General features: G+C 38.6%; 1 protein-coding gene across 1 annotated transcript; it reads right to left on the bottom strand.

Annotated features, from left to right (window-relative positions):
* Positions 1 to 275: 275 nt before the first annotated feature.
* LOC140165106 (WD repeat-containing protein 13-like) lies at positions 276 to 21,550 on the bottom strand. Its single transcript, XM_072188537.1, has 11 exons — positions 21,482 to 21,550; positions 20,906 to 21,024; positions 20,081 to 20,163; positions 8,362 to 8,502; positions 7,644 to 7,810; positions 6,783 to 6,926; positions 3,718 to 3,776; positions 3,002 to 3,121; positions 2,576 to 2,694; positions 2,028 to 2,176; positions 276 to 733 (listed from the first exon to the last, which is right to left on the bottom strand). Exons 1-11 carry the CDS (start codon positions 21,548 to 21,550, stop codon positions 692 to 694), a joined length of 1,212 nt encoding a protein of 403 aa, XP_072044638.1. The 3' UTR covers positions 276 to 691.
* Positions 21,551 to 21,751: the final 201 nt, after the last annotated feature.

The following is a 21,751-nucleotide window of genomic DNA, read 5'->3' as shown; positions in this document are numbered from 1 at the left end:
AGGTACCGCGTGAGCAAACTCAAAAATAGCGCAAATAGCGCGAAAGGCGTACAAAAAGAAACTTCACAGAAGATAAGCAATGTCGCCAGGTCTGTACGATGTACCGGCGTCAGCTGAATTCGAGTACGCTTAGAGGGCACAGACATGGAAAATTCCAATCTGTGTATTAATAATCTAAGGCCACAACAATGTACTACAGGCATTGTTTAGGAGAAGCCAAAATGGAATGACTTTTGCATCACATAAAGCATCTTTCCAAGCATATGCCAAAAACACAGTGGTATACTCTTCTCCTTTTCAAGAATGATGTTCAAACATGGCCGAGTCTAAAATTCAATCTCCTTTCTAATTCCTTGATATACTTTGTCAAATCCTTGAGGAAGTCAAGTGAAGAACATATTTCTTATGACTTCCTCTACAGGATGAGTTGTAAGATGAAAAATAAAAGATGGATACAGATTTCCAACCATTATGTTGAAGGAGTTGTCCAATATCACGGCTACCTGTTCAACATGGATACAGATTTCCAACCATTATGTTGAAGGAGTTGTCCAATATCACGGCTACCTGTTCAACATGGATACAGATTTCCAACCATTATGTTGAAGGAGTTGTCCAATTCCCTGGCTACCTGTTCAACATGGATACAGATTTTCAACCATTATGATGAAGGAGTTGTCCAATTCCATGGCTACCTGTTCTTCTGTTCCCTTTTCCATATGATCACCAAGCCCTGCAATAAACAAACATACAATGAATGTTTAAAGTATGTCTTGTCTCCAGTTGAGAATAACGCCATGTTGGATTTTCCAGTGGCAGATTTGAATTGTGCGCTCAACCTATTCCCACATGGCATATATACACACTCGTAGAAGGGCAATTTGTCCGTACGCTGGTGATGCAACTGTGTAAATGCACTGATTCAAATCTTCCACTGCAATATCCAACATGACATTACTCTTAATGTTGGAAGAACATTTTTTTGTTCCCCAAGCTAGACAAAACCAACATTGAAATTCTAACAGTATCTATATCACTTGCCTTTGATAAAGATTCTGCTAGGATCAAAAGCCCAGGCCATTACAATTTTTTTTAACTGATCTAAAATGGTGGATTTACCATAACATTATGCACAGGATAAATCTGAGTCTAATCTCTTTGGTAATTCTTAAAGCACCACTGAATGTTTATTATATTCTTTAGGGACCATATGTGACATGATCTGGTCCATGGGGGCCAAAGGCGGCAAATTTGAAACTGAGATAAAGGTAAAAATACGGAGTAAATAAACAATAAAATACATAAGAAATTAGGCATCAAAAAACTTCATAACTTTAGAACCAAGTATGCTGGACCTTTGGTGCTTTCAGTTAATGATAGCCTATTGTATGTATAATGCAATAATTACAGTAACCCAATTTTCAAAAATGCCTCCTTTGGCCCCCATGGACCAGATCGTGTCACATATAGGTTTGTTTGAAAACTGAACATATAGTTTACAATTTCACATCCACCCGTAAACAAGATTTATTTTTGGTTTTATCAGGGTATATGAAATTTGGTGAAATCCTATCACATATAGCAAATCTTTGTTACCAGCAAGACAAAAACACTCTGTATCATGTGCGTATTATTGGGGGGGGGGGGCTTTGGGGGCGCGAGCCCCCCGGGGGAAAAGCAGGGGGCGGCCAAAACAAAGGGGCGGCGGAAGAAGAAGGGGCGACAAAAACAGGGGCGGCAAAAACAAAGAGGCGGCAAAAAAGAATTAGTAAAGAAAAAAGGGCGGAAAAAATTTGAAAAAGTATAAAAAATTGTGAAAAAAAGGTACTATACATCATAATGTGTTGCTTTTAGGGCGCTAGCGCTTATAATCCTTTCACTTTTTCAAACCACCGAAAAAAAAATCAGGTCAACCTTTTCGGGCTGTTGACGAAGGGGCGGCAAAATTGAATTTTCCTCAGCCCCCCGGGTAGGAGCAGCCACGGTACACCACTTTGTATGTTGATACTGTTAACTGTGTAACTTACATCTGCATCAGATGATGCTAATAGACTCTCATCGTAATTGAAGCACACTGCTAAGACGGGTGCTGAATGTCCCTGCAGTTTATTTACACATGGCTTACTGCTACGTTCAATATCAAAGAAGTACACATTCATGTCCTCACTACCCGTTACTGTCAAAGATAAAAATAAATATGTGATCACTATTAGAAGATGAATGACAATGACTATCACTAAATGAAACATTCATGGCAGAGAAGACTAAACGCTTAACAGAAATCCCTGCTTGTTTCAACAATAACTTTTGCATAAATATTTTTTCTTCCAGAGTCGGACCTCAATAAATGAACAACAACAACAATGCACTTATATAGCGCCCCAACAACAAAAAGGCCTCTAGGCACTTTACAAAAGATAAAAAACTTAAAACTTCAACCAAAAAAGTACATCTTAAAAACTACCAATTAAAAAACAGAAAATTATACACAAAAGTAGCAAAAATATTTACAACGGATAGTCAAATGAAGTCATGTAACCCTACTATTAACAGGCTTTGGCACACAAATACTTACTGACACATGCTCCTTCTCTGAATGACATCAATGGACAGAAAGTACTTTTAATTGAATGAATCTTGTGTTTGATGGAGAAAGTCTTCCGGAGTCTCAGACCTCCATCTCGACTTGTTATTCTGAAATTGTGTAAATAATGTTTATGTTATACGAGTGGATATTCAGATGTAGTGGTAGATATATAATTAAGAGTTATCCCGATTGAAGATAAAGATATCATCACACCATCCCTTTTGCTGAAGACGCTAGTCAACCTATCATGTATCCATGGATTCCTTGCATCCCTGTTTCCCACGAACAGGGTGATATACACACAAACGTCCCAGGGTCTGTTTTCAATTTCGGTCTAATGTCTTTGGTTTGTATCGAGTAAACACACAAGTTTGAGGGATATGGGTCCCATTGAAGTAGATTTCACATACATACCTATGCAGACAAAGTGAGTTGACAGCACAATTAATGAGTAATGACGGATCCCTTGCCTCCCTGTTGATCCATGAACGGTATGATATACAAGTCACTGGGCTACCTTCACATATCACAGTACTGAAAGAAACAAAAAACCAGTAAGATGTCAGAAAGCAGTAGTACTATCATAAAAGTTGAAAATGAACAAACTCGTTCGCATCTGATGATTCTGTCAATCAAAACTCCAGCACAGCCCGTGATTGGTTAGTATCACAGAGCTAGGGCTATGTTACGGCCGAGCCTTTGTTAGCTACGCGATACTAACCAGTCACAAGCCGTGGAGAATTTGATAGGCTCGTCAGATGAGGACAAGTTCCTTTTTTTTCTGGCCTTTTTATATATAACCTAATTTGTAACATTCTCAGCAAACATTCCCCCCAAAATAACCAGAACCTTCATTGCGCCTTCTTTTTCTCCCATTTCTGAAAAGTTGATCAAACATATTTTGGTATGTTAAGTAACCTTTATTCGTTAGCTTTAATAAACCGAAAGAAATATTTCAATCGGCTCACAACTTTTGAAGATATGCTCTTTTAAAAAAAATTTGCATACCAAAATACATTTGACAAACTTTTCAGAAATAGGAGAAAAAGAGGGCGCAATGAGGGTTCTGTTTTTATTGGGACACCCTGTACTATAAAGGTAAAGACTGTCTCTACCATGGCTGTTCTTACCGCTTTCCTTTGGTGAGTTTACCAGTTGCAACATCAAACAGGAATGACATTATAGCACCCTGAAAAGAAATAAAGGAGATGATATGTAAATGTATTTCAGATGATATTTAGAATTTAGCATGACCATGAATATATGAAATCAACATCTTGTATTCTTCCTCTATTAATAATTTACAAAATTATTACAAAATAACAAAGAAAAAAATAGAAGAAAAAAAAATGCCCATCCTTACTTTCAATTTCTGTATCTGTTTATAGATTTTGTTACTTAAAATTCACTTCTTTTTTTTCAATCACATTCATAACTTATTGGAACTATTAACAAAATATGAGCCGGTGTATACATTCTTGCAATGAAATAGCCTCACAAGCCTGGGCATGATTGCTTCTCACTAAACTATTTCTGACATCATCTCTGCACATTGGCACATATAACAACATTAACTCACATATGAGAAGCTGTTAGGTAACACATACCATAAATTGACATAATAAGCAATGCCATGTTCCATTAATTCTAGTCTAGAAACTCTAACCCATACAAAAAGGTGTTAATGTTTTATGGCCAGACATGCAGGTAGCTCTAATATGGTAAAACATAACCAGCATTTGAAATAAGCACCCCTAAATTTGCCTTTTGTGATATAACTTTAAAAGTATGGTGCAAAATTGCGATACCATGTTGAACTGACTTTGAGAGTGTTTCTTGTCTGAGACTGCAATTTAAATTACTCTGCGTCAGATTAAATTGCACCACAACTTTCAAAATGGGATGCAAAAGTGCACCAAAGGTTAAAAAAATAATTCAAAGCAAAGACTGGGTGTAATTTCTATTTGAATCACTAACAATTTCTTCATTTTGCATGGTTGAGGATAATTTTAATATTGAACTCATGTGACATGCAATAGGTTGTCACATACAAAGAGATTCAAACAATGTTACTTCTTCTACCATTAGTTGGATAACTGAATGACACATACTTTGGTAAAAGAAAGTATTGTCCTCTCATTGCTTTTACAAGTTAATCCTTTTACCATGTAAGGGTCATGCTAACTGTCTGTTAAGATTTGATAAAAGAGTAATATTTTATATTTATAAAATAAGAAGCTGTTAATGAAATTAGAATCACAATTTGCCAGACATCAGACATCATTTCTAATTACATGTCTCTAAATTGTACAATTATAAAATGACATTTCAAGTTGCATGCATTCATGGTAATTACATTTCTCTAAAATATAAATTAAAATGACATTTCAAGTTGCCATCATTCATAATAATTACAATTCTAATAAAATATTGATATAGCAGATGTGCATTTGTCACACAACCCTGACAGAGCATACATGTATCTATTCATAAACATTGGACCACTTTACACCATGTGTTATGTACAGCTATTTGGTCTCCTGGAATCACCATAATAGATGCTAATATTGGGTAAGTGAAATTCATTTACTGTGAATTTATTGATTTTAACTTGTAAAACAAATATTATGAAAGTTATTCTGATTAGTTTTGCTATGGTATTAGTGATATAAGTTATCAAGTGATATTTGCAAGCTCGCTATATTGTAGTGTTGAACATCCAGACAGTCATCAGTCAATTGACCTACTGGACATGTGATCGATGACTAGGTATTTCAGAGATTTAATTCCAAACTTTTTCTGTATATTCTGACTGGATGACTGAGGACATCCACTCATTTCTCTATTTATGGATTGAAAATGAGACTATATCTCTACTGCAACTCACACACCACAGAATTTGCTGCATTCATATGCACCAAGGGAAGTTTTACCCAAAGTACTCTGATGGTTAACTTAACCCACTCTTTAAAAAATATTGAAGTAATTCACACCATTATTCTGAATCGTTGTTACACTGCGTATGTCTCAAACGTGTGCTATCTTGTATAATATGACAGCTATCCCTGGTATTGGTTTGGCTATGAGATAATGAGACACACATGTCAGTTCAGTCACCCGGAACCACTAAACTCTAGATACATCATTATCACATTTACATGGTTGTTCTGAAGTACCAAGTGATTAGTTCATGAATATAAGATTGAACCAGTTGTTTCTTGTTTTTTGTCTCAAATGCTTATTATTGCCTTCCTATTTCCTTTATTGCTCATACATTTTTGCAAGTAGCAATTGCAATTTTTAATTCCTCACTGATTTCAGGTCTTTGATCCTTTTTACACAGTTAAGGGATCTAGAATGAGCGTTTATGGCGTTTTCGACAGTATTTTTTGTGGGACATGAGAGCACCTCAGGCGTATCGAATTGCATTCTCAATACGAAGCATGTCTTTCTGATATCAAATAATTTTCATTTTTGAAATTCACGATATAATACAAATTTTATGACAAATTATAAAAATTTGATATTTTTCAAATTTTTGATATATAACAGTCCTCGAAATAAATTTTATAAATCTAATGATATATTCTTAAAGTGTATGTAGCTGGGAGAAAAAAAGCGACGATCAATTGAACATTTTGACCTTTTATATTGAAGATATGGATTTTTCCCCCAAAATCCATATCTTCAATACGAAAGGTCTAAATTTTCAATTGATCGTCGGCTTTTCATCCCACCTACATACACTTTAAGTATAAATCATCAGATTTATAAAGTTTACTTCAAGTACTGTTAAATATCAAAATATCAATTTTAATGATTTGCCATAAAATGTGTATTATATTGCGAATTTCAAAAAATCAAAATTATTTGATATCAGAAGGACATTCTTCGTATTCAGAATGCAATTCGATATGTCTGATGTGCTCTAATGTCCCGCAATAAATACTGTCCAAACGTTCATACCCCTTCCCTTAATGCAATATGTAAAACAAAACACTCACAATTTGAATTAAGTCCGACTGCTTGACCTCATTCTGACTCAAAATGCACTTGGAACTTGCCTGGCAATTAACACCAATATTATTTTATCATATTGTGTGATGAAAATTCAATTTTGCAGTTTTGCTTTAAACTGAACAGTTTCTCAATAAAGACCACAGGTCCCACGTTCAAACCCAGGTCACTGACTTACTCTATCATCTCCTGCCCATAGCACACTACCACCATCATCAAATGCTAGACTACACACTTGACCAGCAAGTTTGCCTTGTCCTCCTTTAGCAGCTTTCCCTGTGGATACATTCAATACTTGCACATGGCCTTTACTGTTGCCAGTCTGAGAGAAATATTTGTTAAAGAAAATCACATTTGTAGAAAACTGAAAACACTTTGAACGCAATAATTTATAAGACTATGGAGGAAATACTCTGTGGTGTGCAGTGTGATGTGCTGAAACTGAAAGAATTTGGCACAATTGAATGCAAGGCCGTCCGTGACATATCCTAATTGCATTTAAATCAGAACTTCAAGTTCAAAGTGCTGCAGTGCTACTTTAAGTAGCACTGCAGCACTTTGACCTAAAACTCACAAATTGAAGCTTTGTGTAATGAAATTTGCACCAACATCACTGAGTTAGAGTTTCAATTTCTCACCAAAAAGAAATATTATTTGGTAATTTTATATTACAAGTAGAAATCTGTTGCAAGCTAGTGTTATCTAACCCTAACACCCAACCCTGATTTTTGCTATAGGAAGTTACAGAAGAAACAAAAATGGAGAAAGGTGAACAAAGAAGTCACTTGGCACCCCCGGGATTTGAACCTGCGACCACCCGCATGCCAAGCACACGATCACCGACCGGTAGCCACACGGGTAATGCTGCCCCGGGCAGCGCTTCCGTGAGCATATAGCAATTGCTTCATCGCAGACCCTGAGATTCACGCATGCGCAGTGGTTTTCATCATGGTATTTTGTGGTATTTATGAGTGTTAGGGGCATTTTCCTTTTGTTTGTATGTTTTTTGTTTATGTTATAGTACCATCTATAAGGATACAACAATCATGTTGTTATTGATAGGTTGAAATCTGCAGACTCTGAGCGCTGCGTTGTCTGTATCTTTGACAGTCCTAACACATTTGCCGCTGCTGACATACCATAACATGGCTGTACCGTCTAGGGAACACGACAGGATCAAATCATTGGATGTAGACCAACAAAAATCTGAAAAAATACAAACAGAAGAAAACATTAACCCCATGAGAACTACCTGCCGATTGGCCAAAACGAAGTTTTCATTATCAATCAACCCAATCAGCAACATTATTAGAATAATTTCATCATGCAAAAACATTGGGGTGAATTATTTGCAAAGCTCAATTCTGATTGGTGATTAAAGTGGAGATATCATGTAAATTGACCAATCAGAGGCAATGTTAAATTGGCAGGAAGTGCTCAGGGGGTTAAGAAAACATGTTTCAATGTTTTAACTTTACACCCAGAGATGCCACTTGTGATGTTGATAAACCCTGAAAATCCTCTACAAAAGTCTAAAGATTATATCAGATTGAGGCAGACAAAAATAAAATCAGGTTTTATCTTGGAAATGTGCGTACCTGCTGTATTCAACCAGTCAGTACGGCAAAGTTACATATTTTAAAATTGTGATATTGCAATTTGCCATCAAAGATAATCTGCATTAAGAAAAAATCTTATGAATGACCCTTAAACTTAGCATCTAAATATGATCCCTTATGAATAACCTTTGAACTTACCTGTGACCCCATGTGAATGACCCTTGAGTACAGCCACAACAGTAGCCGGTGATGGTAATACTTGGCATATGGAGAGTGTTCCATCCATGGAGCTACAGGCCACACGTGACTTGTCTTCATTGGCAAATCTGACTGCAGTTACTGCAAATCAAACACAATGGGATTTGTTAGTGTACACATGTGAGAGCGAGTTGGTGCAGCGGTTGTTCCCTGGCCTTGAACCACGAAGGTCCCAGGTTCAAACCTGACCGTGCCCAAGGACTATGTGCACTTGGTTTATCCCGATTCATGCTCACTCTCTCGCAGATTTTCTCCTGGATCTTTAAGCCCTGTTATTCATAGGCTTAAGTATAAGCTGATTTTGTTTGTTTGTAAGTAAGCAAAGAGAAGAAACACAGTTCAAGGAACTATTCCGAAGCCACATTCACAAGAAGAAACTACAATAGAGTTTGTTTGTTTATTTATTTATTTATTTCACTTTATCACTGGCACAGAATTACACAAAAATATATAATATTGCACATAAGTTACATCAAAAATTATACACAATCAACACAATATTATGAAAGGAACAATATTTGTTTTAAAAAGTCCAGTGAATGGCTGCGAACAGGTGCCAGGCACCTCTAAGACCGCCCCACCAAATCCAAAAAAGAAGGGAAGGGAAATATAAATTAGAGGGGGAAAATGCAGGTTAAGTTATATTTGCCTGCAATTTGGACAATTACAAAATGAGGTCCAAGTGCAAACAGAAGTTGCATCAAAGGTGCGAGCAAATTTGGACTGGTGTTATCATAAAGATGTTGAAATAAGGCTCCGAAGGTGGCAGTGCTGGTGTTCTACCAATGAATAACTTCTCATGGATATCTGCTATAAACCTGTTACTTATGATGTGCATCAATCCATAGATTTTAAATACCGGGATAGAGTTTTCTTCGGAACTTCAAACGTGCCGCCAGTAAATCTGGGAGCAAGCATTGCAACGGTACATGCTACTCCGATGACAGATTGGCCTCCAAACATATCCCCAACAGCGAGCGAGGTCAGTATGCTCTGAAAAACATTAAGCCAATCAGCGCTCACGTTTCATTTATGCCTCGGCACTATAGTACTTCCGCAAAGGTCACACACGCAATGCCACATAGGACAAACAAGCAAGACTACTTACTGACACCTATGTTCTACAAAGCAACCGTGCAAAATTCAACCAGCATAAAGTTGAAGGTACATGTCTGCTGTGTAAGTCAGAAGAGGAAACTAAACATCATTTTCTGCTGACCTGTGAAGAACTAGAACAACCAAGAAAGTTCTACGCCGAAAGGCTTGAGAGATTTCTCTACGAGAACTATCCTGAGTGCAAGGTGAATGAAATTATGCGCAACAGGAAGCTGATTCTTCAACTTCTACTAGATTCTTCACACTCAGATATAGCTGTCCACATATGCTTGACACCTGATTCTACAGCTGAAATCGAAGCCATCACAAGGAGCTGGTGCTACGCTTTACATGTCCACTACGGAAAGCCATATCGGATATGTTGAAGGATGATGTGGAACAGTGAAAAATTGTATGTATGATGATGAAGACGTTGAATGATGAAAATAAAATGTTGTATAATGAAGAATCCACGGACGTCATATCCGAAATTGCTTTCCGTAAAGCGTTGTATGATGAAACACCTTTGATTTCATGAAGAATGATGAATGGGCTCGTTGTGAGTCGTCGTACGATGTGGATTGCGGCGACGTATAACGAAGAGTGAGTGTACGCACGACGTGGAAATTGGTGTGGTGCGATGCGAGATGCTTCGCCGCATGATGATGAAGAAGAGTGTACGTCTGACGTGAAAAAAATCAACGTATGATGAGAAAACGCGATGTATGTATGACGATACTACACTCCACGCCGTACATCAGAAAGCCATTTCGGATATGTTGAAGAATGATGTGAGACATGAAAAATTGTATGTATGATGATGAAGGCGCTGAATGATGAAGAGAAAGCCAAAAAGCATTAATCTTGGATACGTTAATAGTAATTTTCGTTATGAAAATGTTTTAGTTGATTATGGCCACCCTCCCAGCAAACACAAAAACGTTTTTAAAACATTTTAAATAAGTTATATTTTGGGTTTGGGTTTAGGTAAAACGCTTTTAATAACATTAAAATGTCGGGTTATATAAAGGTCATGAAATCGTTTTAAAACGTTTTGTATGAAAACACACTACAACAATATTTTTAAAATGTTTTCGAAATGTCATTGTAAATTATTTTTGCAAACATTTTTGGCCAAATATTTTGTCAATACTTAAATAACATTATGTTAAAATATTTGCACCCAGCAAACACAGAAATGTTCTTAAAATGTTTTTTTTACAAAACGTTTTAATAACATTTAAATGTCGGGTTATATAAAGGTCGTGAAAACATTTTAAAAACGTTATTGTAAACATTTTTTTGCAAAATATTTTTCAACCCCAAAATAACATTACCTTTAGAATGATTTGTACCAAGTTTTCAAAAATGTTTTTGGAATGTTATTAAAACGCTTTTTATACCCTTTATATAACCCGACATTTAAATGTTTTCTGTAAAACATTTGTGTTTGCTGTGCAGTAAATTACCAACAAATGTTATTTAATGTTATGAAAACGTTTTATACCATTAATGTACCCTTTATATATACCCGACATTTAAACGTTTTCTGACAACCTTTTATAACCTTTTGCGAATGCTGTTTGACATGAGAAGTGTGCTTGTGGTCATACTAGTCATGTGCGGATTGTGCCCCCACCCGTGGTTAATGGGGGGGCACATTGTTGTCGTTTTTTTTTCATTTTGGGAATTCAACACCACCCCGTATGTTCTGAGGTGGTTGTTTGGCCCCTTTTCTATTTTCTTATTTTATCAAGCATGATTTCTTATTTTATTCTATAGCCTAATTATTTCTTAACTTTAGTATAGCCAAGGGGCTGTGCAATAATTATTAGCCCCTCCCCGTTTAATTTTTCAAATGGTGTGCCAAGAACGCCCACCCCCCCACATCCGACTCGGTCTGCCCAAATTGCTTCGTTTTTAGTGTTTTTGTAAGCATTGTGCCAAAATATTCCTTGTCCCTCTCCCTCCCAGCTTGCCAAAAATTGACCCCCCCTCCTCTTGGCAACTTTTTGCTGTGCCCAACGCATCTCCCTCTGTTCAAGTCCAAACTCCCCCGTTATTATAAGGACTATGCTAATGATTTAAGGATTGACATGTAGAGAATAAACCATACTTGATTGACAGAGAGTACTAAATTTGTACCTATTACGGTTTGGTGACACCAATCTTCCAAATACGACCAAGCCAGGGCTGCCCGGTGAAGTAAAATCCGGGGGTCACTCCCATTGTGGCCCGTACACCATCCGCGATAATCAATTTTTGAAAAGCACCCTAAACAAGGATTTAACCCTTTGCTAAAACGACACCCTAAACAGGGATTTCATTCCTAACATCAAATTTCATACCCTAAATTTCATTTCCGCGTGTTTAGCACTTTTGCTACCCTTTTTTCCAATTTTTCATGTTTTTGACACCCTAAACGCGATACGCGCGTATCGTGCCTACCCACGAAAAACCCCAGACAAACGTATGTCTATGCGAAAAACGACCATTTTTACGCGTTTTCATTATCGCGGATGTGTGCATACATGTAGGCAACAATAACTGCATGATGTGGGGTGGGGGCACCTAATACAAATGACCATACAGGTATATGTCCTCGGAAAGACCATCCCCCCTTTTATTAATTTCGCAGCTCCTAAAGACCCCTTATATTTGACCAAAATAGAGCTCCAAAAGACCCATGATTTTGATAATTTCAGCTCTAAAAGACCCCGAAATTGCTCATTCCTTATATTTCTGGGTTTTTTTTTTCAAACGATTTTCAACCAGAAAGCCGAGATCGAGAAAGACCCTTATAATTTTGACTGTGTGCAGCTCCAAAAGTTCTCATTTTACTTGTTCGCAGCTCCAAAAGACACCCTTTTACCGGTGCGCCGCCAGCTCCCCGAAGACCACCACCTAAAAATTCGAGGAACAAACCATCAATTTTTTTATGTTCCCATGCTCCTTTCCCCCCCCACCACCACCCCACGAATAAAGCAAATTAGCATTTGTTACCCATGTTAACGCATAGATTTTAAATGGTTAACGGCAAGCAGGAAGATCAGTATTTGTAGTACATAGTCTTTATTACCAGTCGTTTAGTATCGAATTTAATAATTGTTCTCTATTATCAATATCATGAGTATTTGGAATGCTCAGATATCATGTATATGGAAGAACTATTACGAATGTTAGTGATATACGTATTTACAACTGCAGGGATGCAGATAGGGTCCAACGTATGGAAATTTAAAGTTGTGCAAGTATGAAAGAAAACGATAAACACCTAGTATTACACGTATACGAAATACGAAATGCATGTACAATAATTAAAAATTGTATGGGCCCAACGAAGATGTACCCGGGGACGTACCTCCCTCTTTGCATGCTTTTGGTTCTTTGATTCACCATGCATGATTCCATAGATTCAGTGGTGGATCCAGGGGGTGAAAACTGCCCCAACCACTATCAAAGGACATGAAAGAAAAATAACACTAAGGGGCATCGGGTATCCCTGGGTTATCCCCACCCCCATCATGCGGTCGTGGGCTTTGCATGCCAGTTGCCCCTCATTGGGCTCCCCCAGTTGCCTGCACCCTATCAAGGGCGGCACGAAGGAGACATCGGGGTGTTTGCAGTGGCGCCGGCGCCAGAAATTTGTCCGGGGGGGGGGGCATTGGGGTAAAGTGAATTTCGGGGGCAAAATCAACAAGTTTTATGCAAAAATGCCGTAAAAAGTGGAAATTTTCCTAATGGGGTTTTACTGGGGGCAACAGGGGCCAAGAATTCTGACGGGGGTATTTTCCTCCCATGCCCCCCCCCGTGGGCGCTGCCACTGGGTATTCATCCCTCATTTATGGACTTGCCGCCTGTGTCCTCATTTAAATAGGGGCAACACGAATGGGCATTTGTAGTCTTGACATGCTTGAGCCAAAGTTTCCAATTTTGAGGGAAAGAATCGAATATGCACAATATTCGACATGTTTGTTACCTCAAACATTGGTTTTCCCTTAGGTTGGCCGCCATAAGTTTATCCCCCATCACTGACAATTGTTCCGGGCGTTTAACATAATTTCAAGCATTTTGCATGAAATATAAATAATTATGTCTAAAGTTAATAGCACGGGAGGGCAGTGGCGTGGCGTAGTCGGAGGGCGGGGGAAGGGGGCAGCTCCCCCCTGTGAGAAGTCTTACCCTCCCCCAACAGTGGGTTGCTGGCCGCCCTGATCATGCTGATATGTAAGATTTTTAGCCCATTTTTGACTATTTTCGTCAAAGTTTTCCCCCTTAAAAGTTGGTTTGCCCCCCTTGTTCCCTCTTTGCCCACCCGCTGAAAAAGTGCTGGCTACGCCACTGCGGGAGGGGATACCGACCAGTGGCGTAGCCCCCCACATCGACTGCAAATTTTAGAAAATCCCATAAGAAAATGGCCAAAAAACGACTTGTGCCCCCCAATCAGACCCGGTGCCACTCAATTATGGTCGGTGCCCCCCCCCCCAATCGGATGACCCACGCTACGCCACTCATAGCTACCCTTTTCCCACCGTCACCTCATGTGCATGTCTGTGAGTACACAGCTGCCTTAAATACCTTCAAAATTGCCCATTCCTCACATTTCTGGTCTTTTCCAGAAACCAAGAAAGACCCTTGATTTTTACCCCTTTTTCGGTACGCCGTCAGCTCCCAGAGACCCAACACCTCACAATGGATGATGTGGCGTGGGAGGGGGGGGCTTTTTGAATTTATCTTTTGATGGACATTTCAAGCAGACAGGGACATGACCCAAGATTGGGCCCAAGTCACTAGACTTTCGCGATTCGTTTTCTTGCACCATGTGAGATAGTGATCATAGTCTGAACCCGGGGGGGGGGGGGGGCTGGGGGGCTCATCAAAAATTTTGGTGGGTATGTTCCCCGGTATTTTGAGGTGGTGGGTCTTTGGGAGCTGACGGCGCACTGCAAAGGGGGGGGTCTTTTGGAGCTGCGAACAGTCTAAATCGAGGTCTTTCTTAGCGTTTAAGTTGAAAATAGCCTGAAAAAAAACAGACATACGACGACTGACCAATTTTGGGGTCTTTTAGAGCTGAAATTATAACATCAAGGGCCTTTCAGAGCTCTATTTTAGTCAAATATAGGGGGTCTTTCAGAGCTACTGAAATCCAAAAAGGGGTTCTTTCCGGGGAACATACCCGCATGGTCATTTGTGTTAAGTGCCCCCGAGTCTGAACTGAGTCAGAACTGGAACTGAGTATAGTCTGTAACTTAGAAAAAACAGGGGAAGTGATTTGAGGGGAAGTAATTTAAGTGAGTGTAATTGAAGGGGGAAGGAATGAGAGAAAGGGAAGAAATTGGAATATAATGAAGAAGAAAAGAGAAGGAAGGAAACTTAAGGACGAGAAGGGAAGTAATTTAGGGGAAGTAATTTAAAGGAACCGTGGCAGTGGCGTGCGCAGCACATTCAAAGCCCGGGATTCAAAGTGGCGGGGCCAGGTTGTTCAGTTCCCCCGAATGGAGTGTGGTTAGGGTGCGGGCATTGCTAGCGGCTTGCCGCGAAGCCCCTCACGGATGGGGTCCAGGGGGAGGGGCCCGCCTTAGGCCCAGGGGAAGCTCTGGGGTTTTTAGCGTTTTTAAAGGGCAAGGAATCCTATTTTGAGGGGGCAAATTTTGACGTTTTGGCACCGTAAAAGTGACGGACTCTTTCATAAATACTTTCTCAGAGATTTTTCCTTCCACGGGACCTTCCAATTCCCCCCCCCCGAATGACTGATGTCACGCGAATGACCAACAAAAGTGGGCGGGATGTGCAAACCCCTGCCCCCCTTTTTTTGCGCACGCCACTATAGCGGGAAGGAACGAGAGAAAGGGGGAAGAAATTGTAGAATGTAAAGATTTTACAAATGGGAATTCCCATGTAATATTGCGAGAACAAGGAATGGGAAATCCCAGTGTCATCTTGGGGGGGGGGATGGATAATATCTGGAATAGCTCATTGGGTTCCCAAAAATCTGGCATGTGCAAAGGGTGGGGGGGGGGGCAAAGATTTTTTGGCAGGCCGAGAAGCTCCGAGAAGGATAATCCCAGTGTCATCTTTGGGGGATAATATCTGGAATAGCTCATTGGGCTCCCATAAATCTGGCATGTGCAAAGGGCAAAGATTGTTGGCAGGCCGAGAAGCTGCGACAAGGGCCGAATGCATTTTTGGCACGCTAATTTGTACAGCCCGTAAACTTGTTGGAATATTACAGACTGTAACAGTTTGTGAAAACTTCTTTATTTTTAATATAAAGCTAAAATCTCAGGCAATTGAAGATAACAGATGTTTTCCTCTCATCATCACTTCAAGATATCTATGGAAGATACCTGTGATGATGCTAATGCATGTTCTCTTGAACACCAGAAACAATTACACAAGGTCGTACAGGTCAAGTTTATCCTTTTTCTGTAGGGCCATTGTGGGATTACATCATTTTGAAGGTCTATGGTCCAAACATGTTTAATAGTGTTACATAATAAAGGACACCATAAATTATATTTTCAGCATAAACATGATAAGGGACGCACCATAGATTCTGGGGGGGCTTGTGAGTTTGGGTCCGGCCGAAGGTGGCAGATTTTTTTTTCAATTTTATTTTATACCTAGGCCTATACAGAGTTGGGTGGGATAATGGTTTTTACCCATCAGTGAGGCGCAGTTCTTTTTTCGTCTCACTAGTGGGAAAAGGTTTTTTTTTCTCCAAAAACTCCCATGTCCCCCCCCCCCCTCAGTAGAAATCAAATGGTGTGCTCCTAAAGAAAGTATCCCTCGTGCGTACCACTGTGGAACATATATTGGATGTAGGCGTACACGCCTATCTACTTCCTTCTAGAATCTGTTAAGGGGGTACTACACCCCTGGCAAATTTTGTGCCTATTTTTGCATTTTTCTTAAAAATTATAGCAGATTGGTGACAAGTAAGATATGTATATTATAGGGGCAAGGACTACAACTACTGCACTGAAAATTCAACAACTAAAGGCAGAAATGACAGAAACAACCTAAAATTGAGCCTCCCCTTATGATCACAAAACCTTCCTAAAGTGTTTCTTTTATAGGCTAGAAAGCATCTCAACTGGAAGTTGTTTCAACATCTTATTACTAGTTCATAAAATACTCTGAGTACGTATATATAGGCTATTTAAGAAACAAAAAAATTGACATTCAGTAGACTAACCCCTCTCGACTAATGATTGGGATTACTCCGCTTTGTGAGTGCAAACAATAAACTGAAATAGGTATCTGCCCATTTTATGCAATTTAATTACAATTAAGGGCCAAAATTGAGTGTAAATGACACAAATTTCAGCTTAAAGAAAGCTTAAAGATTTTAATTGAAACCGGTTTGTAGGGAAATAGCACGCCGTACTTTGTAGTTTGTGAAACATGCTTTCTGAAATTACTATTTAACGATACTTGAGTGTACCATACGATGATGGTGAAGTGTACGATGATTCACATTGCATGTTTTTTCAAATGTAGGCCTATGTATGATGAACGATGTGGACTTTACGCCACGCATAACGAACTTGAAGTATGTCTGACGAAGTGGATCATGTAGTATGAGGAAGCTGTGCAGGTGGATGTCCGATGAAAAAAATCGGTGATGCACGATGTGGATTTTCGCCACGCATGACGAACGTGTGGCGTGTGTATGATGATGTGAAAGCGTTCGACACTACGTCGCGTGCGTAACACTGTTCATCGTACACCTTCATCATCAGACATACAATAATGATGAGCCAATGAAAATTTGACGAAGAGTGTGAAATCATCGTGCAACATTTTTTCACGTCGTATGTAGTTTTCCAAATTTCATCATCATACAACACATTTTTCATCGTACAACACAAATGTTGTATGATGATGTAACTCTCCATAGACTTGTGTGCAAAATTTCATCATCATACAACAATATCCGATATGGCTTTCCGTAGTCCACCGGAGTGCTCTGATTGCTAGGATTTCTACAACATAGCCTGTTGTTGTGGTCTGAAACTACATTTTTAATAGTTTCTTGGCCTCATTTGTGTGTCCGCATCCCTCTTGTTTTTATATAATCATGGACTGTAGAAACAAAATAGCTACAGTCCATGCTTTAGTAATTGACATGTTCGGCACTTCTCGCATTAGCCGACTTTGGATATGTATTTAATAATGCTGTTGCAGCTATTTTTCATTGTTTATTTTTTGATTAATTGTATTTTGTATCTGAAGTGGCACAATTTGTATTTTAGCCACCTTATGTATTTGTGCTAGTTGCAAGGTCTAAGCCAGTGTTAAATACCTGCTATTGCCAGAACCTAATATATTTGTGCATCACCTACATGCATGCATTACATTTAAAACTCATAACTTCTCAACATCAGCTCAAATGCTATTTTGAACTCACACCATAATCTAGTACCTGAGCATGTACATAATACATATAGCTTGGCTTGCTTTGAGTGTTTTATATTCTATTGTGACAGTGTGGTGTTTTCGTCTGTGGAGTTACCAGTGACATTCACGCATAAAGCGGTGCACCTGAAACAAGAGGTGGGAAGTCCAGAATTGATTGATTGACCCCAAAATCAATAGGCTAAAAAGAATTTATCCGATTGGTTGATCGCAAATTGTATTATGTGACCTCAATCATAGATACTTCTGGATGGTTTCTCAAAAATTTCATCAAAATCGGTTCATCGGAACATGGTATAATACACTGCGAACCTCACACACGTGGAAATAGGTAAACAAACAAGCAATCTTGCTTTGTTTGATTCACACACTCACAAAGCTTCACACATACATTATTATTGACGCTTTTAACCTCAATATCTTTATTTAGTTTCATATTTGTGTACAAACACCAATTCTAAATACATGTTGACTGCGAAATTGTGAATATGTTGGCGTGAAAATGGATTTACACCACCAGCAAAATATGCTTTTCGCCGGGGCTTTTCGTGCAGTACGGTTGTTAGTTGACATGTCATTGGTAGTCGTGCATAGTGTTTGGTATAAACATAAACTCGGCACATCATGGGACATGGACAGAAAAAAAGATGATGAGTTAGCAGGCAGATGGGCACATCCAAAGCCAACAAGGATAATTTTACAGTATTTTCTGGATCATGGACTACTGATTTACGGCAGATTCCAAAGAGGGGGGGGGGGCTTAAATATTGCCAAAGATATACAGCAAAACTGATTCCGGGAGTTATTGGACAGGCAAGTTATTCAACATTTTCATTATTTGTTGATTTAAACATTTGTGCCTAATTTAAGGAGGCTATAATTTTCTTCGGAAGGAAGGGATGCTGCATCTTCTGATCTACCGGATAAGAAATATAAAAACCGGCCCAGTCAGAAGTAGCAAATTAAAGAACGTCATCAGCCAGTTTGTATTTTACTAATGCAATTCTGGTTGAAATTATTTAGAAAATATGTCTGGAAGAAATATTCCGCTTTATACGGAGCTCCGAAATTAATTATATCCTGCAAAGAAACGAAAAAACAAAGATGCTAGACCAACCGACCCTGGGTGTCAATGGGGGGGTCCCCACTTTGGGCCAAAATGACCCATTTTTGTTCTTTTCAGCTACTTTTATGCAATTCAGGACGAATCCCCCTCCCCGACACACACATTTCAAGCAAATTAAAGAATCAATCAATGTAAATATGACCAAATAAGCATGATATTTCAATGACACGACTTGTCCATTTTTTACATCAGATTTTCAAGTGAATTGGGTTTTTTTTTCATGTCTAGAACCTCGATCCCATAATATTCAAGCTTGTTTTGAGTGCATTTATCATTTTATGCATGTCTGACAACAAACACAGTATACCGGTAGGATACTGGCAGTGCATGATGCATGAAATTAAAGCTTAGCAATCATGACAATTATTATCATTCAATCATCGCTAAACGCGAAATAATTAAAACGTGAAGTATACAAATAACAAGTCTACGTAAAAACGTGGGCAATGATCCAAAATTGGAACGTATTCAACAAAAAATATGATAAAACAACATCGTTCATGCACTGAGTTTCCACGTGTGTAAAAAGCTTCGAATTCGATCGAGTATCAATCATGCACTATCACGTCGCACACACTGATCATTTTACTAAATCGGGTATTGAGATCGACGTCTTCAAACTCCATAAACTTCTCATAACCTTCAGGCTCAACATTCATTTCAAAATAATTCCGAAATAATGATAATTTGGATTTAGATTTACAAATTTTCTCGGTACGAACGAACGAACAGCTGTTTAAGATGGCGGTCTAGCGACGTGTTTTGTTTACATCGCTATGCATGCTGGGAAAATTCGAGGCCAGCGAGGCAAGCGATATCGGATTTCTAGGATCGCTGCCTGCTGAGTTTGTTACGTAAGTTTTACGAGCGTTGCAAAGCTAGATCAAAGCTGTGCCGCGAATACTCTATCCCGGTATTTAAAATCTATGATCAATCACACCACTCTTCAACCTATTATAACATACAATGAGGTACAATGCATATGATTCATTTTGAAATCCAAGAGATGATACTCACCTGCTTTATTATGTTGGTCAAATATATGGTGCATTCCTGCAAAGGCATAATTCTCTGCAATGGTTGTACCACCTGCCATAGCCCTACAATAACATGAGACAATACACAATAACAATCACATTAGAAAAATTAAGGAATTCAAAACAATATTGTTATTTTTAAAATAGGTTATGGGTCAGTTTTTGACAAGTATCAAACTTTCCAAATTTCCAAAATAGAACAGAAAGTTAAGATGCTTTGACACTCTTCTTTGGCACAGATGTCTGGAGCAATCAAGGTATAATATAGCCCAATGGCTCTAATAGGTCTAATATACATGTAGCTCAATAGCTATAATAGGTCTATGAGCCCAATAGCTGTAAAAGGTCCAAGAGCTCAATAGCTGTAAAAGGTCCAAGAGCCCAATAACTCTTAGTGACCTGTAAGCCATATGACTTAGTAATATAAAGATATCATAAACTATGTTATAATTACAATTTCAAGAAGCCCATAGACTACTGCAACACTTATCACCAGTGTTCGAAATAAGCACTTATCCTCTTGTCCTCTTATCCAAAAATCACTGGGGACAACCATATTGAGCTAAGTACTTATCCCCTGGACAACCACTATTTGGATTCTTTGCACTCAAAAACATGACATATATATTTTGGGGATAACCAAAATGTTTTGAGGACAAGCAGAATTCATGCTTTAGTTGTCCTCGGGACAACCTCCATATTTTCCTTATTTCGGACACTGCTTATCACATTTATAAAATGTTAATAATCATAATTATAAGCAGTTCCTGCTATTGTTTGTTTTGTCTACACTTGTTTTGTTTACCTGCTGGCATCAGCATTTTTAGTTGGAACAAGACCTTGGTTCTCTCCTAGATCTTCCAGTTTGCCAGAACCTTTGCTATGTGTTCTTCTGTGAGAGCCTTGTACACTGTCATCCAAACTCTATAGCAAGAAAACAAATATATGCAACTTCCTTAGCTAGGCTTATTCACAACTGTTTGGGGGGGGGGGAAACAAGCATTTTCCAAAGGTCATCTGAATAATATGATAATATATTATGGTATTAAAATATACCTTATGACAGGATTTTTGATATTTACAACTGTATTGTATACCCCTTGAGAAATGTATGCTGTATATCACTAGATCCAGCACGACAACTTTGGTTTTATTTGGGAATCTTTCTTATCTTTTGACATATGAAGTTATCTGATCCACATGTGGGACCTGATGTAGTTATAACAACTCCTTTGTTTCATAAGTGCTGACTAAGAAGAGAAAACAAGACACAATATTGCTTTTACAGCATTAAAAAAATTACGACTTACTCTCACTACCTGACCAAAATGTTTTACATCATTAAATAAATGATCACTATCTGATAAAACAGTTAACGTACCTCCAAATTGCCCTTGCTACCTCTGATGCTTGTGTTGCGGCTATATAAGCTGCTGTGAGGGAGAAACATGATGACATCAAAGTTACATGAGTACAACCTGATGATTGGTTACAAGGTAGCTATTATGATTTATTGAGCCAATCAGCAACATGGTAAGAATGGTGATAGGGCTGAAGAGGTTTGATCCCATGAGTTCTACCTGCTGATTGGTTACAAGTAGACTATTATGATTTATTGAGCCAATCAGCAACATACATGGTAAGAATGGTG

The sequence above is a fragment of the Amphiura filiformis genome, chromosome 1, assembly GCF_039555335.1.
Source record: "Amphiura filiformis chromosome 1, Afil_fr2py, whole genome shotgun sequence".
NCBI lineage: Eukaryota > Metazoa > Echinodermata > Ophiuroidea > Amphilepidida > Amphiuridae > Amphiura > Amphiura filiformis.
This window is presented reverse-complemented; position numbering and strand designations above follow the sequence as displayed.

Bases quoted from the DNA above. Each gene is read 5' to 3' on its own strand.
- LOC140165106 (XM_072188537.1), bottom strand. From the start codon at position 21,550: ATGTTTCTCCCTCACAGCAGCTTATATAGCCGCAACACAAGCATCAGA. The intron at 3,122-3,717 runs GTAAGAACAGCC...TGTTTCTTTCAG, and splicing joins AAACTCACCAAAGGAAAGCG to TACTGTGATATGTGAAGGTA. The intron at 734-2,027 runs GTAAGTTACACA...TGTTTATTGCAG, and splicing joins TAGCATCATCTGATGCAGAT to GGCTTGGTGATCATATGGAA.